Genomic DNA, 16,158 nt, shown 5'->3' with positions numbered 1-16,158 from the left:
TTGGTGCTAGTAGAACCAGAAAATGAATATTTGTTCGTTTCAAAGTGTCACAAAGGCGTTTGTTTTTTCTCTCAAATCACTGTGTCAGCTGCCAGAGAGTCAAGTCAAGTTGAACAATCTGTATGTGGGATTTTAGAAGCATTTATCAAAATGTAATTCAAGCCTTGAAAAACTGGGGAACGTTGCATTAAATCAGTACTATAACCGCAGTACACTTTACTCTGAGAAGTGAAATGGCCTAAAGTTGAACAGTGCAGATTAATATGAATTCTGTTTGACGCTACTAAAAAAAAAACTACATGTAATTAAAAACACAACACCTGCAGTCTTTTCCTTTGTGTTTTATAAGATATATAAATAATGGAAAGTGCGGATCAGTCGACACTTCATAATATTTTAATTCTATTTTATTGTTCACTGCAACATTGACTTAACTTGCTTCAAGTTATAAAAATATTACCTCTAAAATCAATTCCAGATCTTACAATTTCAACATTCTAAAACTGGTTCTACCGCTGAAATTCTTAGAACATCCACCAATCACAACTGAGTATGGTGCGAAAGAGGAAATAAAGTATGTTCACATTGAGAAAAGAAAGAAACAAAGATCTTTATACAGCCGCCTTGTCAAGCTTTTGACAAAGACTCGGTCGTGAGATATGCCACACTGCTGACACTCGCAAGTTTTGTTTTGTTTTTGTTTGTTTTTGTTTTGAAATGACTAGCTAAAACCACATTCAGATGTTTGCTATTTGGTTGGCTGGGAAGTTTGGAAAGGCCCAGTAGAAAGATGGGGCCAAAGACGAGGTGTTCCACATTTCACGTTTTTTTTTTTTTTTGTCTGTTTTATTATTATTTTTTGTTGTTGTTGTTTTGTTTTATTTTATTTTTTTAACTGGCCTTAAAGTGGGAGCAACGCAGATGCAACCAATGCCAATGAATTCCACTTGCAGAACCTTGTGTTGGCTTTACACAGCGACCGGTGAGATGGACGTTAATTCAAAACTTAACAATTGACGATATGCAGAATTTCGCGGTGAGATTGAGAAAGACAAGCTAACGTGATTGACAGCACACTGAACAGCGGAAGACAGCGGTTAAATTGTCTCTCTTAAAATTGAATGTTTGAACCAAGACCTGATGCCACTGATAAATTAGCTGTCATCATTCAATAGATAAGAGTCTTTTTTTTTTTTCAATCCATCTGTACAATTTTCTACATTGGTTTTTATAATTCCCATGTTCTCATACATCACAGGATCTTTGTAATTACGCTGTACCTCCGTCCTTGGCCTCTATCGTCTTGCTTTTGACCATGTTCGTTTCTGCAGGCTTTTCATCCGATGTATGACCGCTTAGTTTCTCATCCTTTGCTTCTCCATTCACCTTTCCTTTCTCTTCTTTCCTTCTCTCCTTTTCGTCTTCTCCTCTCGTTAATTTCTCCGTACTTCTATCATTCTCTTTCACTTTGTCCTTGGCCGTGCTCTCAGATTGGACCTGGGACCGTTCTCTCCAGTTCGCTGACAGGCTCCCACTGCTTGGCCGGAATTGATTGGCGCTGTTTCCACGGGACCTGTTGCCGGGCTGGGATTGTTTACTTTGCTGTTGGTTTTTACTTCCAGATCGTTGCCTTGGGTCCTGCCTACTGTGCTGTTTGTTGCCGTTACCATGGTTTGTTCTAGAATCATTGTGGTCACTAGTTTTGCGCGGTGCTTCGCTCCTTTTATCATCTTTTCCTTCGCTGTCTGTTCGTCTGTTTCCAGTCGAAAACCATGGCGATGGCCTCTTCGTTTTCATGTCTCTAGGCGGAGAGGAGGCTGGCAACAAATAAAGCCATAATATTTTACTAACAGATGTGGATTTATGAAAAAAAAACTAACAGATAAAAAACAAATAAAGCCATAATATTTTACTAACAGATGTGGATTTCTGAAAAAAAAAAAATTAACAGATAAAAAACCAAACACTTTGCACCAGGTACAATTTTCGCTGCTTCCGCACTTGGTCTAATTGGTCTTCAACCTCCTTTGTGTGTGTTATGATTGGCTAAACGGGATTACCATAGTCTGGATTTTAAGACACTAATTTTCCGTCAAGACAGCTTTCCTGGTACTTTTTACCAAATATGAAATTGTCCAATACTATGAATGTAAACTGCTGTAGGTTCTCTGATGACTAAGCATCACACACTCACTTTGCAAACTTCCCAATACAATCACATTGTAATGAAAAAGAGACTGGTCTAGGAAGCAAGGGTAACCTGGACGAAAGACTCTTCGTATCCAAGTGCTTCTTTGGCTAGAACGATCAAAACTTTTGTTTTGATGTAAGAAGGAAGATTGCAGCAATGAAGGCAACTTGACCAGTGGCAAAAAGAAAGCCCAAATTTGTTCATGAGGCATTCGTTTTGTAACTGTTCAAGTTGCGGGACCTTACGCAGCTCTGACGGCCAACAACAAGAACGTCAAAAAAGAAAGTGTATTTTACATTTTGGTACATTTCTTCATCGTCCTCTGCTAAACAGCAACGTAAAATGACCAAATTCAAGGCTTTATGGAGAACGTGAGCACTTGAATGTAACTTTCTTTCCTTTTCTTTCATAACTTACATGCTATTCCTACGAATTCAGTTGCTGGATGGTTCGGAAACTTTGCACTTGTGAGTTGAATGATTTTGAACGATCACAAAGAAGTTCAAATAACATGAATTTATATTTTCACGAGACGCTTTTGTTGGGCTTGCCTTTGTGGTTGCGTAAAGTCCCTATCACAGCTAAATCTGTCATCTTTTGTGTTTCAAGGACCTTACATGTTACAATCTCTTCTTTTTCGTTTTCTCCATTCACGCTCGTTCCAGTCTTACTCTTCCCTCCTTGTTCACCCTCCTCAGTCTCCTCCTCCACAATCCCTTGCAGGTCTGAAGTCGGTGTTGATGCTCGCCTGTTCCCAGTATTCTGTTGCGTAAAAAAATAAGGTGTTAATAAGTGTCAGCTTAACTCCCTTTTTACTGGAGGCAAATGTAGTTTGGCCTACTGACGAGATCCAAAACAGCGACCAATCAAATGAAAGCTACTGAGCAGTTCTTTCCTGTGTGCTGTTTATTATGCTATACAAGGCGTTTCTAACTTTTAAAGTCGGTGGATGAAATCCTGAAGTGCGACCATTCAAATAAAAGCTACTGAGCAGGTCTTTGCTGTGGTGCTGTTTATTACGCTGTACAAGGTAGTTTCTAACTTTTAAAGTCGGTGGATGAAATCCTAAAGTGTGACCATTCAAATGAAAGCTACTGAGCAGTGCCTTCCTGTGGTGCTGTTTATTGTTCAGTAAACGTTCTCACAAGGCACTCTTTGAATGCAAGATAGCACTACTTTCTCAAGGGACAGTAAAAACACTCCACCAAACTCACCCTCGTAGACTGTTGTGCATTCGCCTTGTTCTCGGGTACTTCTGATTCGCTGCTTGATCGTATTCGTATCGTTGGTTTTGTCCTGGGCCCATCCTTTGTGCTAACAAACATCCCTTCACTCAAGTCCCCTGTATAACTCTCTGTGGTCAGCGACCTGTCCCGCACACTCAACATGTTGTCCTTGTCCTGGCCAATGAATGACAAACTCGGTCCAGGCCGCATCTCCGCTGGTGTGGGTAAGTACGAGGGACCCTGGGGTGGGTTGATACCCATGCCCCGCAGCTGTTGGTCAAGAATCTCTTTCTCTTTTTTCATCTGCTCAACATCCTGTGAGTAAACGCATATATACAAAAGAAGAGAGGCTTAACTAGGGAATACCCCGCCACTCCAAAAGTAATCCTGAAAAGAGTGGCTACGTGGCTACGCAGCTACACGTAAGAGCCGAAACAAGCGCTCTACCTATGAACGTAGCTGCGTAGCTGCGTACCCAGGAAGCTACGTGGGGGAGAGGGGGCAGTATTTACCACTGTATCTGCGTAGCGGCGTATCCACTCGTTTCAGGGTCACTTTTGGAGTCGCGGGGTATTCCCCAGTTTCTCCAGAAGAGAAGAAAAAAAAAGAGCATGATAAAAAGGATGACTTCTTCAACAGCTGTCTCCATAATGTCCTACAACACCTATTGGCTAATAAGGTTAGCTACATGTACGAAAACCTTTCCCCTGGCGATCGAGGAACACAGAATACATTACAATCAATGCAGCAATGAGATTGGCCACTAATCTGTAAACAAAATGTTTAAAGATTGTTGGACTTTTTGTTCCTGTCGGTTCTAAGATATATAATAAAGAAGAGTTGCTGTACCCTGCTAGCAGAGCATATCTTTCTGGCAAGTCTTTAAACATGTACAAAGTCATTTCTTCCTCTGGTATTTCGTGTATATCAACTAATATGCAAATTTCATAGATGCGAATGACTTCGTACATGCTTAAAGACTTCCCAAAAAGAAAAACACTCCGCTAGCAGGGTAGAGTCGCTGTTATCAGGAGATCAGTACCTTTCTTCAACAAAAAATGGTACATACAGGGCTCTTTGCATTCAGAACTTTACCTTAAGATGTGACAAGTGGTAATCCAACATCATTCGTGCATAGGAGATACATTCCTTGGTTCCAACGAAAAGGAATGACACTTCTTTCTATAAACAAAACAAAACAAGCAAACAAATAACAACTGTAATTCTAACATGTCTGTTAGTACAGAGGAATGTTTCTGAGTGACAACTCGTGTGATTGTAAGTAAGTAGTAAGTAATAGTAAGTACATTTACTTAATGTTAATAACACAGTGAAGTGCTTGTGCAATCTCCCAAGCCAGAGGATCATGATAAAGTGTTTGACAATAATTCGAATCGAATTAGAATTTGGAAATGTTGGTTTTTGAGGAGAGGGGAAAACTGGAGTCCCCGGACCAAGGATGAGAACCAACAACAAACTCAACCCACATGTGACACCGAGTCCGGGAATTGAACCTGGGCTACATTGTTGGGAGGCGAGTGCTCTCACAACTGTACCACACTGTTCCCCGCTTTGGTATAAATCCTATATTTGAATCAATTGTCCATCAGATACCGGTAGTTTTAAACTCAGCCTCCCATGAGCGTCCTCTTTTCGTTAGAAACTACCATTCCTGGATTCAAGTTTGTTCAAATTATCATAATCCATGTTCATCATCATCACTGGTTATCCTCTTTTGTGTGTACCTGTCATTTTCAAGCACTGTTCGACAAAATCCGACCATTGTTCATGCGTTTTGTATGGTCAAGTAGCTTTGAATTTTCAAATCCACATTGTTATCAATTTTCATCCCCGTAATTGCAAGCAATCCTCGCTTCTTAGTATGTTCCTGACATTTTAAGACGTACTTGCTTGACAAACTGATTGAAACCATTATTGTAAGGGAACTGGTCATAATATATTTGTTCCTAGAGGACCCACATTGTCTGGGGTTGGGATTATCAAGACACCACCTATCTCATGAACATTACAGACAAAATTTAATTGGCTTTAAAATTTGAGTTGACACAAATATTCAGTGAGGAAGAGTCAGCATTGCTAGATAAACATCTTTTCATCGTCATCATCACCAATCTTTATTTACCCTCGGATTGTAGAGTAGCTTAATGCAGCTAATATCTCCGAGCATTTTTCCACCCAACCATGATAATATACGCACAAAGACCAGACCACAACACCGGGAACTAGGTCCCCTACTCTTTGCGAACAGTGAGTGGGTTCTTTAACGTCCCACAGAGTTATTTACAAACAAGGATTGTGAGACGGGGCCTACGGTTTATCGTCCTTATCCGAGAAGACTAGAAAGTCTAACCATTTGCAGATGTCAGAGCAAAGGCAGCACTTTCTTCTCAGTTATTTAAAGACCCTGAGTGGTGGTCCGGCGGGGGTTTGAACCCGCGACCTCCCGCACGGTAGTCCGGCACCAACTGAACTAACCGGTCGGCGGTCCCCTTTTTGAGGTTGAGGAAGGGTCGGGGGTGGGGGGGTGCAGGCAGAGACAACCATTTATCTTGTGGCTTAGTTGATCCCATTCGAATATAGTAGTTTGACCACTTCCCTAGGTAACTTTTCCATTACTTACGTGTAATTCATCAAGCAACCTAAATCAGGCAACCTAAGGCAAGATTATTTTTTGAATACTGACCTTAGATGATCTTTCTTCAATAGCTGACCTTTCTTCAGGTGGCTCAATTTTGACTCGTGTGACACCTGAGCGATCTACAATGTCCTGAATTATACGGCCACTCTTACCAATGACTTTACCTGAAAATTGTGATATTTATCTCTTAGCTGGAAGTTATTCAAATCTTTTATAGTAAAATAATTCAACAACATATTGTTGGTTTCTCTTTCGTTTGTTAGTGCTAGTGAAGCTGTCCTGAATTGTGACCATTCAAATGAAAGTTACTGAGCCAACAGCTCTTTCCTGTGCTGCTGTTTATTATGCTGTACAAGGTGGTTCTAACTTCCGAATCTGTAGATGATATTCTGGAGTGTGACCATTCAAATGAAAGCTCCTGAGCAGGACTTTTCTGTGGTGCTGTTTATTATGCTGTACAAGGTGGTTCTAATGTTTTAGTTTATGGAAATAATCCTTAAATATGACCATGAAAATGAACACATCAAGCAGTACTTTGTTGTGGTAACATGAATCATGCTGTAAAGTAGTACAAGGTGGTTCTAACCTTTGAACCTACGGAACAATAATTGCGAGTCCCCTTTCAATTGAAACTGTTAATTATACTATTAAGCACTGCTTTTTGCGTTGAATTACCTAATGTTGGATCAAACTTACCCACAAGCGGTCTTGCCACATAAACAGTCTCCTCAGCAAATTCTAAAAGCCTTCTAGCTTCTTTTACATTTGGTTCACTCTAAGCATAAACAAACAAAAGAAAAAAATATGACCTCAACTGTGAAAGCCACCCACAGGGAGGGGGAGGAGAGAAGGAAGGGGAAAGGAAGGGAGAGGGGGGAGGAGAGGGAGGGAGGGAGGGAGAGAGCGGATTTCTATCCAACTCCTGTACTCCACCCTTCTGTTACAGTCAACTCCCTTAATTGCGGACACCCTTGGGACTGTGCTAACAGCTGTAAGTATCCTTAACAGCGGAGCAATAGCAGGAATTTATTTCAGTCAAACATCTGATAGCGAGGTGTCCGCAAGACTAGAATTGACTGTAGTTGGCTCATCTTCTTTCCCAGAACTTGGAAAATCTTAGTGGGTGCTTTTGGTATAGGTGTAATGTCATGTTAAATCAGTTAACATGCATAATTATAGAATGTGTCAATCTGCTGGAAATTCTCCTAAACAGGCAGACAACGTTTGGCAGCACTTCTCCTTTTCTGTTCCAACTGGAATTACAATAATTGTATTTGCAAAAATGTTTATTTACTGTACAATTACTTGCACCCAAAAGAAAACGTGAAGTGTAGACTGGTACTCAGAACAGTTTTCAACTCCATTTAAAGTTTGTCTGAGAAAACAGCAACAAGTCACTGCTATTAAAATAAAGTGAAGATTATGTTAGGCTTCATACATCCTCTCCTCCATACCGTGCTAGCAGAGGGTTTCTTTCTGGTAAGTTTTTTATCATGTACAATGTCATTCACATCTCTGGTGTTTCGCGTACATGTAGTTGAAACTACGCCAAATACCAGAGACATAAACAATTTTGTACATGCCAAAATCTTAACAGAAAATACATTTGCTAGCAGTGTATCTCCTCCAAAAGTACAAGAAAGTGAAAATCCCAAACAACTTACATCTCCACAAATATGGAAGGTGCAGTTCTCTTCATCCACTTCAATGGACATGATTCCAGGAAGCTTTCTAGCGTGTTGAATGTTGGATCCCTGTGCGCCAATGGCCAGACCCATCAAGTGATCTGGTAATGTCAGCATGTCAACCACGCCCATCTGTTTCTTGGCCGTCTGGAGAGCATGAAATACGTGTGAGTTAGGAAAATGATCAGGCTAACTAAAATCCAATGTTGAAACTTCTACTATCAGCAACTACTTATTATGTTAAGGATGTACACATATGACTTGTCCGTACTTCGCTTACCATATTGTCTACGTTTAGTCATCCTTTATTTCTCTGGGAGGGAACCTAAGCTTTACAAGCCCCATGGTTTTTATTAGGTTCCCTCGCCACTTCTTTTCTATCTCTTGTATTTTAATCACTGTAACTTTGTAATCATTTGTAACCATTGTAATCAATGTAATTTATTAATCATTGTAACTTAATTGTGTGTGGCAAATAAAATAAATAAAATAACATAAACCTGTAGTTGTCTGGCCGTCTCATCTGTCCAGGATTGTAGCAGCATTTTTGTTCTTAGACTTCTGAAGTGGATCTCACCTAGCATGGCGGCACACTTGACAGGGCGTTCATCGCGTGACTAAAGCAGCAAGAACAACTTACATGAATTCTAAAACTTAATACGCTGAGCCATGCATTGATGGTTTCCTTTGAAAGGCAAGGCTTCAGGTGTTTTGGTTTTCTTTGTTCTATTGTTTTGCTGTTTTCAAAGTTTGCTTTTTATAATAACAGGTCTCCAGATGTAACAATATTTTAATCAAAAAAATTTTATATGAAATATGTATACACACTGTGAATGCAAGATAATATAGAAGAAAAGATCCTCGCAGTTACCTACGCAACCAGACTGATATGAAAAAACCTGAAAAAATTCAGGCTTGAACAGGATTGAATCCACGACCTCTTTGAAACCGGTGCAGTCTGGTTGCATAGATAACTGTGAGAATCTTGTCTCCTATAAAAAGGATTTTTTTTCCTTCTTGATGACGTGTCAACAAAAAAAAAAAGGGTTTGAAAGAGAATATTTCAAAACCCTCAAAAAATAAAATGCTTTAAAATTGTGTGATTACAGACAGAATGTCTCCGACACCCACCACATGGAGGATCATTGGAAATTAAGAGCAAAGATGGGAGGGATGGGTAAGGGGGGGGGGGTGGGGGGTGGTTATGGATTCTTTCTGGAACAACACACTAACAGGGTACTTGTTATAAGCTGCTCACCAGTTACTTATACCGTCTACTCACTAATGTTATCAGCTATCATGGAAACTTGTAAATATAAAATTACTGACAATGCTTTCAAACTTGATCATATTTTGAAATAACTTGACATCCTTGTTTGGGAATTTCCTTTCCATCAGTAATGTTAAAACATCCAGCAGATAATTTCAAGTTGAAAATCCATCGCCTGTAAAGAAATTGCTCTTGGTTTGAGCATTTTCTTCCATCAAAAACACACGCTGACCTCAAGCTCTGCCACGTTTGGTTTCCATTCTTCCTGCAATCATGTTGCTCCTATCACCTACTATTACAAATTTATTACCTCCTTTTACAAATCTTAACAAGAACCCTGCACTACACGAAAATAAAACACAGACTATAAAACTCACCAAAACGACAAGGACAGCTAGCTCATCGTTATAATAAACACATGATGCACCGGACTGTTTCTTGAATTCCCTGTGTATCACCTCATCTTTGCAGCTAAAAAACAAGTTGCAAAACCACAAAACCTTAAATAATCCTTCCACTGTTTGCGATCAATCCTATTTTACTAAATTCTAGTTGTGGAAATTTGGTGGCATACAAGATTAAGACAACATAACATCCCATGAATAACATTCTCATGAATAACATTCTCCTGAGCTGAAAGAATTGCAATCTGCCTGTAATTTTTAATCTCATCAATACCACAAAACTTTAAAATAGTTTTCTTGTCAAGGTCTTTGTCTTTTTTTTTTATGTGGAGAGGAAGAAAACTGTGTGGACTAAAATATGAATGGGATTGTTGAATAATAAAACAACTGAGGAATAGAGAAACCGTAAGACTAAGCATTCCTGTTTTGACGTTACAGCCCTACCATCCCCCGTCTCCCATCTTGCATGGTACTGTACCCAAACAGATGAAATTTTACACTTTTATATGCAAATGGAGGGAAGAAAAATTGATGTTTTTTTTCTTTTTTACTTTCATACAACAACACCATTGACATTTGATCAAGAAAATGAAAAAAATTTCATACACACTTTAAGATGTTTAGGTTGTACACGTAAGTTTGGTGTTAGCAACCCATTTTCAAAATCAAATTACAATACTCTCAAACAGTAACCTTACCCCACCAAAAAAAAAAAAAACAAACAAACAAACAAGCCTTCTCTGCAAATAGTCTCCAAAAAAATTCCTTTGAACTTACTTACACATAATTAGGAAGTCATTTGCAAAACATTACCCCATAATTTTTTTTTTTGAAGGGGGGGGGGGGGGGAAAGGAATTTTCAGACTTTTATTTTGATCTAGCAATGTGAGTGAACATGATGAAATACGAGGAGCAAAAAGTCTTTGCAGTCAATGGAATGGCACCATGAAAATAATGACAGCCTTGTTTTTCAAGGGAATTGTTGGCTACATGCAGAAAATGAGGAAAATCTGAACAAAACAGAGAAAACGACCATCAACCCATTAACATCAGCCACTTATGCAATGGGCCGTTCAACTTTTACGGCATTACATGATGATGATGATGATGATAATGATGATGACAATGACAATGACGATTATTACTTGTAAACTAACAAAGGCCTTACAGTTGTCTCAAATCCTGTGGTACATCAATCATAACCTTGTGGTACATATCCCTGGAAATTGGTCCACTGCAAGATAGAAAATAAGCTTGAATTGTTTAATGCAACAATGCCAATAAAATCACTTTTAATAACTTACTTGCTCAACGTAATGAAATGCCATGAATACTGGCGCATAAGAGAACATGTGCACAATGTTTATTCCCAGTTACTTGCTTACTTGCGACTTGAAGGGCGAATTCTTTCTCTTGGGACAATTTCGTTAAAGGTTGCATCCCAACCAGCATACTGAATGACATAAAACTGAAAAGAGAAAGAAAAAAACACTAGGACTGTTACATAACTCAAAAAGAATATTTCTGGCTACATAGTATATAGTAAGCAATGTTGTCTCTGTTCTTTGTTGCAAACAGCTGAAAAAATTATAACTCAATACATCTGCGTAAACAGAATCTGATTTACTTTCAAATACCACAATAAAAGAGTCAAAATAAAATCACTGCATTGAGTTGTAAAGGTCGTGTAAATTTTGTACCTCAGGAGCAGTGATAGGAACTCATAAAACAATAAAAAAAAATTGTGATTCCCACAAGTGGTTGGAGTAACCTCTTTCTTTGGCTAACATATCGACAATTTTAATTGCTATTCAGATCAACATATTGTTAGTTTTTGGGTTGGTTGGCAAAGACGAAATTTAGATGAAATTTAACTAGCTGACAAAGATTTCACTTAGCAGTTAAGTACTTATTTCAGCTTTGAAAAACTTTAGACTTTTTTCCCCCATTTTTTTCAGAATTTATCATTTGCCATACTTTTTCAGGTCTGGAAAACTAGTCTGCAGATTTCCTCACTTTTTCAAAAATTTCAGACTACCGTATGTGCAAACCCTGTATATGTATAGCTGTCTCAACAAACAAAATGGCACAAAGATCAAATCAGCACCTGCACAACTTTTGATTACATTGCTGAGCTTTAAACAACGTAATTTATAAAGAACACATAAATTAAGGCACGTACTGTAATCTTTCAAATATTTACAAGACATGGATTAAAGAATAAGGCAATGTAGGTGGTTATTTGAGCTCAGACATATGTCAACAGCTGCCCTTAAATCAAATAAACAGCTTTCTTCTGACAAGAAAAGACAAGAGTGAAAACCCCACACCCCACCCTACAGAAATGACCTTTAAGATCAAAATAACTTTTTTATTTTCCCCTATTTTCTAATATGGCCACCCGTCAATGATGAGGATCATCGGCCAGAAAGAAAGCACGCGCCAGTTAATAAGCACACGCCTTTGTTCAGTCACCATCATGCAAATCCTCTAAATCATCACGTTAACCTGATGCAAACATGCAAGAAGCTAAATTGGTCAAAAGAACAAGATGGAAGTGGCAAACATGCAAGTGGGAGTCGTGTATGCCTTCTGCCCTATTTTGCATGATTAATCTCAAAACCTTGATACTAATACCATCATTTAAACACAGTTCTAACTTTTTTGAGTTTGGATGATACCTATTTGTTGCCCATGAAATCCTTTGCACAAAATTATTACCATTATAATAACTTATTGTGCCAATTGATATTTTACTCAGGTGTATAAATTGCTCAGCCAGGGGAATAAATGAGTAACAACGAAATAATGCTAGGGGGGAGTAGTAATGCTGTTAGTTACAGAGTCCTGGTAAACACCCAATCACAATCCGCAGCCTTGGTCTGAGGAGCAACTTGGCTGCATCATCGCCAAGCTAACATTTTTCTTCCCCACATATTTTGATCTTTTAAGCAGATACAATAAATGGCAATTTACACGGTATGACTTCGTCGCATGCGACAAGCTTACAACAGGCCTAAGAAACGAATTGTTTTGTGTAAATCAAACCTACAACTCACTTACGACTGTCGTGTATGTCACAAAAAATGTTGCAGGCTTTTAAAACATTTTTTAAAATCCTACGACAATCATAGGTATAGGCAATGTTGAATGACCAGATTTGTGTGCGAGTTTTTGCATGACGCGAACAGCACTCGCTCTAGCAATTGCATGCGACAGTCGTAAGCAAAAGTTGTACCCTCTAAATCGGCTTTAAGACTTGTCTTATATCAGAACTGTCAGTTGCGCTGCGCAGAATCAAAGTCATGTAATAAAAAATGATCACTACCTCTCCCTTTTTATGAACAATTCTCGCTGGCCACCAGCCGCAAGGCTCACCATCATCATCTCTTGAAAACACCTAACATAAAAAAATAAAGAAAGCAATGTCCGTAAACTGGAACTTATGCAATATGCACTGATATTGCCAATGATGTTGTTAACCCTTTCACTCCGAGGAGTGATCAATATATAGTTTCTCCTTACATTATTAATACATTGTCAACCAGACAGGTAATGAGAATAAAGAAAATCATCAACTAGGTGATATTGTTAGATGTAACACCAAATTCTGTGAAACTAACTTTAAAAAGAAATGTATGGCAGCCAGTCAGGGGAATTAATGCTCAGGTTATGGGAGTGAAAAGGGTTCATAGTCAGAATTCCAGTCTTAAAAGACGAGTTGTCACTGAGGGAATGTAATACATACATACATTCCATTAAGGTGCCCTTATTAAAAGAACCTCTGTTCAGTTGTGTTTTGCTTTGCTTAAGAGCTGCTCTTAAACTCGTTACCTTTTGTTAGCTCCTAGACTTGATATCAAGTACATTCCATACAATGGGAACTCTGAAAGCAAGACTGTTCTCTCCAAGTCAAATGGTGTTCTTTTGTGTTTGAAGAGCAAACCTTCGCACTTTGATTTGGTGAACATAAAAAATGGGTCACTGTATATGACCCTCATCAAACCATCAGACATTTTTCCATTAAATGTTCATAATCGGAGTGTAGATTGTAATGCAGCTGTAAACAGCGATATCCTAGACGCTAGTTTCCATAACGATAATCAAACAGCAGCAACTGTTTCAGTAACGTCTAAAGTTGTAGCTTTAATTCAAACGAAACAATCCATATTGTGGGCTCGTCATAGAAACTTCAGATACCCTTTCAAGTGAACCATTCACTCAGAACAGCAAATCCTCTCCTTTAATTAAACTCCTCAATTCCAACCATACATGAAAAAAACAATGCTTAAGTTCCACCCAACCAAAACATAAACCCAGCTCAAAATCTCCACCTCTACTAGGCAAACATCAAATCCTCCATTCCTGAGCAACTTATAAAAGCCAATCTCATTGGTATGCAAGGGGATGGGCAGGGAAATGGGATCAACGTTTTAATAAAAATATTGATTGGTGCATATATTTACAAAATAATGCTAAACATCAAGAAAAAAGTCACAGAAAATTAAAGGGTGTTGGTTCAAACTTGGCATGGGTATTTTGGATTGGGACAGAGAATCTAATGCCCCACCCCACCCCTTCCAATGTAATATGCCTCTTATTCCCTGTCGCCTTTCCAATGGTTTTCAACACAATGTTTGAAAATATTTTCCTTGTATTGCATTTATCTTTTTCTACAAATTAGTGCCTTCATTAACGACTACTTAATGTGGTTTTGAAAATGTATTGTGATACAAGCATTCAAATCCGTACCCTCCCCATCGAGTGTTTGTACAATAATGAAGGTTCATATACAATCGGTTGATAATTCACTAGTCGTGGCAATAACTAACAGGAAATCTAGATTACATTGAACTGATATTGTTATCGTTAAAATCCCCACAATAATTACAAAAGAGGGTGCAAATCAACCATTAATCTCTGACCTTTCAATGAGCACGTGGACAAATTTACGTAGTAAACAAGTTAGACATGACCGGACACTTCTCGCGATTGCACAATCAATTTGCCAGCTAAAATACGAAAATTGCCCATAAAATACGAAGGATATAAGGCAGCGTCCCTAAAGTAACCTTAGCAGGAGGTAATAATCACATTTTGATTGAAAACAATCGAGATAAGGATTGTCTAAGCCACTACTCTTGCAAATGACCTTTTGCAATTCGATCACATGGGACGGCGTCCGGAGATAAACAGGATTTTCACGTTAAACGTACCTCGACCTCGTCATCCACATACAAATCACATCTTTGGTTGCTGGTTGGAGGTAAGCGTACCTCTTCGTAGGAAACTCTCCTGCAGTTACTCAAGCTGTATGGGAACAATTGCACGAAAAAATCAGCAAAGCGAGCATTGTATATAAACAATGAATACAAGCCACCAAATGCCTTTCATACGTACTCGTGTTGAAGAGCGACTGTGACTTGATCCTGGTGAATATTCCTCACGTAACCCTGGGAAATAATTTTTTGATACGTTTTTAAAGATTTCCTTCATTGTCAATCAATTTTACGAGCCTCACCTTGTAATAAGCGCCGTTTTTACCACAAACCTCCACCGCCAAATCCTCCATCTTTCGTTGCTCAACCTGCTCTGGGATCGAATAGCAGACTGGGATATCAACAAATTGCGCAATCTGCGCGCGAAAAGGAAGATCAAAACAAAGTCCAGAATTTCATTCATTCATTTTCTTTCTTTCTTTCTTTCTTTCTTTCTTTCTTTCTTTCTTTCTTTCTTTCTTTCTTTCTTTCTTTCTTTCTTTCTTTCTTTCTTTTTTTCTTTCTTTCTTTCTCTCTTTCTTTCTTGCTCTCTATTTTTCTTTCTTCTTCTTTTCTTTCCTTTCCTTTGCGTTTTCCCTAAATTAGCATACAAAATTTTAGTACAAACTTGCCAATATGTTAGAGTTATGGTAAGCATTTAAAATCAGAAAAGAACGAATCCTTATTTAGAAACCTTCTACACGCAAAAGGAAAAGGTTTTCTACCCCTGTAAGTGTTCAGAATTTTGAGAAACGGGCTGCGCTGCAGAATTAGAATTGGGACGCCGCGTTCCAGATCTTCCCATTCACTCTTACATTCACACATTTATTACTCTTCCTTACTTTCATATGGTACAAACGAGCCTAATCTCGTACCCCGATCTCAGTCGTCGGTTCGGGAATGTCGAAATGGTACGAGATTAAAACGAGCCAATATTTAAGGGTCATGGTTGGAAATCAAGTGCTACAGCTATAAAGAAATTCCTAAAGGTGAACTGTCGTTTCTTACAGGAAACAGCAAAGGCCATCCTAATAAAATATTTCGTTTCCCATCGCCCCGTCTCTTGTGATGGTGGGTCGGTCGGTCGGTCAAAAAAAAAAATGAATACTTCAAGGGGTCTGGGTTCCAGAGAAGGCTGCACTGCTTAGTTACAAAGCCTGGTTAGAAAGTTAACTCGAAAACGTGGTCTCTTCGCTCGTTACTCGTATAGTATCGATGTTAATTGCTTACCATTTACGCTAACCACCCAGATGGAAATTTTCGGCATAAATACGAAATGATTTAGCTTGTCCTAACAGAAGCAGGATAACATGCAAAATGTATGAACATCAGCTGTTAATCCCAAAAGGAGTAATAAAAATGCATCACTTTGACCAGAAGCCCATAATTTCAGAAGTACTCCAAATGGAATGATGCGTACCATTTGATTTTCGAACTGGAATTTCCGGGTTTTCCATGTAAATGG

The 16,158-nt window shown here is 38.7% G+C and overlaps 1 protein-coding gene across 2 annotated transcripts; it reads right to left on the bottom strand.

The window, feature by feature from the left end:
- Positions 1-389: 389 nt before the first annotated feature.
- Positions 390-15,140, bottom strand: LOC146451925 (fragile X messenger ribonucleoprotein 1 homolog A-like). 2 transcript variants are annotated; one of them, XM_085098316.1, is made up of 15 exons: positions 14,957-15,140; positions 14,836-14,888; positions 14,652-14,745; positions 12,764-12,835; positions 10,821-10,903; positions 10,604-10,669; positions 9,409-9,502; positions 8,262-8,378; positions 7,741-7,908; positions 6,773-6,851; positions 6,122-6,240; positions 4,513-4,599; positions 3,406-3,732; positions 2,863-2,953; positions 390-1,817 (listed from the first exon to the last, which is right to left on the bottom strand). In XM_085098316.1, exons 1-15 carry the CDS (start codon positions 15,005-15,007, stop codon positions 1,270-1,272), a joined length of 2,049 nt encoding a protein of 682 aa, XP_084954442.1. In that variant the 5' UTR covers positions 15,008-15,140; the 3' UTR covers positions 390-1,269. The 2 variants fall into 2 exon arrangements, with proteins under 2 accessions (XP_084954442.1, XP_084954441.1); XM_085098315.1 differs by having other exon boundaries at positions 2,809-2,953; positions 14,957-15,125.
- Between the last annotated feature and the right edge of the window lie 1,018 nt (positions 15,141-16,158).

The sequence above is a fragment of the Pavona decussata genome, unplaced genomic scaffold (assembly GCF_977016875.1).
Source record: "Pavona decussata unplaced genomic scaffold, jaPavDecu1.1 SCAFFOLD_381, whole genome shotgun sequence".
Taxonomy (NCBI): domain Eukaryota; kingdom Metazoa; phylum Cnidaria; class Anthozoa; order Scleractinia; family Agariciidae; genus Pavona; species Pavona decussata.
The sequence above is the reverse complement of the archived record's forward strand: the minus strand, read 5'-3'. Positions and strand labels throughout refer to the sequence as shown.

Coding starts and splice junctions, on each gene's coding strand:
- LOC146451925 (XM_085098315.1), bottom strand. CDS start 15,007: ATGGAGGATTTGGCGGTGGAGGTTTGTGGTAAAAACGGCGCTTATTAC. Junction 6,241..6,772: donor TGTGGCAAGACCGCTTGTGG/GTAAGTTTGATC, acceptor CACAATTTTCAG/GTAAAGTCATTGGTAAGAGT. Junction 1,818..2,808: donor AAAAGAAGAGATTGTAACAT/GTAAGGTCCTTG, acceptor ATTTGTTGCCAG/CCTCCTCTCCGCCTAGAGAC.